This window comes from Merops nubicus, unplaced genomic scaffold (assembly GCF_000691845.1).
Source record: "Merops nubicus isolate BGI_N331 unplaced genomic scaffold, ASM69184v1 scaffold564, whole genome shotgun sequence".
Classification (NCBI taxonomy): domain Eukaryota; kingdom Metazoa; phylum Chordata; class Aves; order Coraciiformes; family Meropidae; genus Merops; species Merops nubicus.
Window position 1 is genome coordinate 2,162 of NW_008602021.1, and position 3,432 is coordinate 5,593.

At 54.9% G+C, this 3,432-nt stretch overlaps 1 protein-coding gene across 1 annotated transcript in view; it reads right to left on the reverse strand.

Annotated features, from left to right (window-relative positions):
- LOC103770887 (inositol 1,4,5-trisphosphate receptor-interacting protein-like 1) overlaps positions 1 to 515 on the reverse strand; it is a gene marked incomplete at its 5' end in the record, with an annotated part of 1,501 nt that extends 986 nt beyond the window's left edge. The window contains one exon of the mRNA XM_008938167.1: positions 50 to 515. Coding sequence (XP_008936415.1) covers positions 50 to 515 — 466 coding nt within the window. The remainder of the gene's footprint in view (positions 1 to 49) is intronic.
- Between the last annotated feature and the right edge of the window lie 2,917 nt (positions 516 to 3,432).

Genomic DNA, 3,432 nt, shown 5'->3' on the forward strand with positions numbered 1-3,432 from the left:
GCGCCCCCCCCCGATCGCTGCCCCCAGCCGTGGGAAGAAACTGCAGGACAAGAGCTCTTGGAAGACACGGACAAGTTCACCCACAAGCTCCTCCACCTCACGACTCCCATCGACCACCTTCTGCACTGGCCATGGGACGTGCTCTAAAAATGTCCTGTCCAGGCGCCTCTCATGAGCAAGATCTTCTTCACTTGGTTCCTCTTCCAGCTCCTGTTTGTCCTCCTGCACTGTCTTGCTGCTGGAGCTCTCCTCATTGCAGCGGCTCTTGAGCTCACGGCTCCTTTTCCAGAGCCTCCAGCAGAGCCCCAAGAGCAGGAGCAGGACTCCAGCAATGGCCGAGAACTGCCACTCCTGCAAGGCAGAAAAGCCCAGGGCTCCCCAGCCAGAGCTGCTCTGCTCCAGCTGCTCCAGCCGCACAGTTATCTTAAAGCTCAGGTACTCCTGATGCTGCTGCATGCGCTCACGCGTGGCCTCATCCAGCCCATCCTCGACACTCCGAGGGTACATGATGAGGCCTAGCAGGAGCAAAGAGACAAGCAGGATGGGAGCCATGGAGTTCTGACAGGGGGAGAGAAGGAATTCAGCAGGGCTGGGAGGGAGGTGGCAGCTGGTGGGGAGCAGGGCCAGGAACCACCGGGAGTGGGGGTCAGGTAGGAGAGGGGTCCAGGCAGATGGCAGGCAGCAAGTCGTGCACCTGCCCTGCCCAGCGTGCGGCGTGAGAAGCCACCCCAATGGGGACCCACGTGTGCGCCCCGGCCCTCGCCCAGCCCAGCCTCCCCCAGCACTCGCACTCTCTGCTGGCCCAGGCTGCACTGAGGCATCGCTGCCAGCTGCCGCCTTTATAGCCGCCCGCCACGGTGACGTGTGCCTGTGGTGTCACAGGCGCCAGTGCGCATCACGGGCACGCCCGCCAGCCCCCCACAGCCCTCGCCCCCAGGCCAGCTCAGCAGCTCTCACCTGCCCCAGGAAACCTGAACCCTGATCACCACAAAGTCCATTCCCCCCTGGCAGGACGGCTCTGCCTTGGCTCCTTTGTAACAGAAGCAGGAGCTCCCCCAACCCTTAGGAATCATCCCATCGGGGACCCTGACCCGATGGTGCTTTCTCCTTGGGCTCCCATTCTGGGAGGTGGAATTGCCTCCCTTGATTTTGGTGTCTGTGCTTTTGGTTGTGCACATGCTCTTGGTGCCTTCATGACACCGATGTGTGGGTGGTGGTGGTGCCTGTGCAGGTGGTGGGATGGGGATCCGTGGATCCCCATTAGGATCTGTGTCCCTGCTGTGCCTCTGCTAGAGCCTATTGCTTCCCAAGAGACGTGAGGTGCAGGAGTGCAGCCTCCTGGCACCTGCAGGATGCTCCTGCCTCTTCCATCAGGCTTTGCTGCACCTCTGGCTCTCAGAGCCTCTGCTCTGCCTTGGCTCAGAGCAGGTCTCGTGCTCTCCTCTGCTCCCTCCTTTGCTCTCTCTTCTCTGTATCTCCAGTCTTGCCTTTGCTCAATGGAGCATACCTAGACCAAGCTGCTAGATTCCTGGCAAGGCACTGATGTTTCCTATGGCCACTCTGGCTACAAAGCCAAGACCAGAAGTTCCTATGCTAGTGACCACTTCCATATGCACTGTTTTTCACAGGCAGACACACTTGCACGGTACCTGGCAGCGTGCCTGTGACGAGGGCAGTGTAGGGTGGCCAGCTGCCTGCAGGCAGCACTCAGGCATTTTTCTATGCTGGGCTGCACTGGGGACCCTTCAAACAAATCCGCCTCGGATATCATGCAGTCTTCTGAGATGCCATGAGTGGAAGTCAACCCTGTGCAAATACATTTCATTTCCAGACGTAGAAAAGGAACTCTTTCGGTGGGTTTTCCATTCCTTTTGCTCTGTTCCATCTCTTTTCTTCTTCTTTTGTCTTGGTCAGACTGTTGTCTGGCACCCTTCTTCCTTTTTCTTTCAAGGGTGCGGTAGGCCTTTTCTTCCAGGGCCATGACATGGCACTCTTCCTTGTAACTGTGTTTCTTTCAATTTATGCAAGTCCTGAGCCCTCCTGACTTAGAGGCATAGAATCATAGAATCATTTTGGTTGGAAGAGACTCTGAAGATCATCAAGCCGAACCATTAACCTAACACTGACAGACCAACACTAAACTATGTCCATCAACACCTCACTTACTCATCTTTTAAATGTCTCCACCACTTCCCCAGGCAGCCTGTTCCAGGGCTTGACAACCCTTCCAGGGAAGAAGTTTTACCTAATATCCAACCTAAACTTCCCTAGGCACAACTTCAGGCCATCTCTTGTCCTGTCACTTCTTACGTGGGAGAACAGACCAACCCTCAACTCACTCCAGCCTCCCTTCGGGTAGTTGTAGAAAGCAAGAAAGTCTCCCCTGAGTCTCCTTTCCTCCAGGCTAAACAACCCGAGGTCCCTCAGCTGCTCCTCACAACACTCGTGCTTTAAAGCCTTCACCAGCTTCGTTCCTTTGGACATGCTCCAGAACCTCTGTGTCTTTCCTGCAGCGAGAGGCCCAAAACTGAACCCAGTATTCACGGTGGCCTCCCCAGTGCCAACTGCAGGTGTAAAATCGCTTCCCTAGTCCTACTGGCCATGCCTGTTCTGTTAAAAGCCAGGATGCTCTTGGCCTTCTTGGCCACCTGGGCACGCTGCTGGCTCATATTGCACCAGCTGTCAACTAGTAACCCTGGGTCCATTTGTGCTGAGCCACTTTTCACTAAGCCTGTAACATTGCAGGGTGTCGTTGTGACCCAAAGGCAGGACGCAGCACTTGGCCTCATCGAGCCTCTTCCCAGTGATCCAGCCTGCCCAGGTCTCTCTGCACAGCCTTCCGACCCTCAAGCTTATCTGGGTTCCTGCACAGCTCCCAGTCATCTGCACGCTTACGGAGGGTGAGCTCAATCCCCTCATGCACATCATTGATAAATATATTAAAGAGAACTTCCCCAATCCTGAGCCCTGGGTGAGCATCACTTTTGACTGCACACCAGCTGGACTTAACTCCATTCACCATCACCTTGGCAACATACTCAAACATTTTTTTGGCAAGCTCTTGAGTGGCGCTTTTAATGTTCTGCTGTTCATTTTTACAGGCAGTGCAGCCAGAGCCTGGAAGCCCTGTCCAGAGCCCCAAGCCAGCCCCGGTGACACTACATGGCCATTCAGCTGGATTGGGCGCAGGCGCAGGAGCCTCTAAGTCCTGCTCAATGGGCTGAGCTCTTCTTTGAACAGGAGAGGGTCTGTGCTGGGAAACCAGTACTGATCCCCTCAAAGGATACCACAGCCTGAGGTTATGTCCCAGCGTCTAGGAGACCACTACCTCTTTAGTACCCTTACAGTCTCTGCACGTCAATCAATTTAGAACAGCCTGATAAAAACAGAAAGAAGAAAGAGGAAAAAACCAAACAAAACAAACTAACAAAA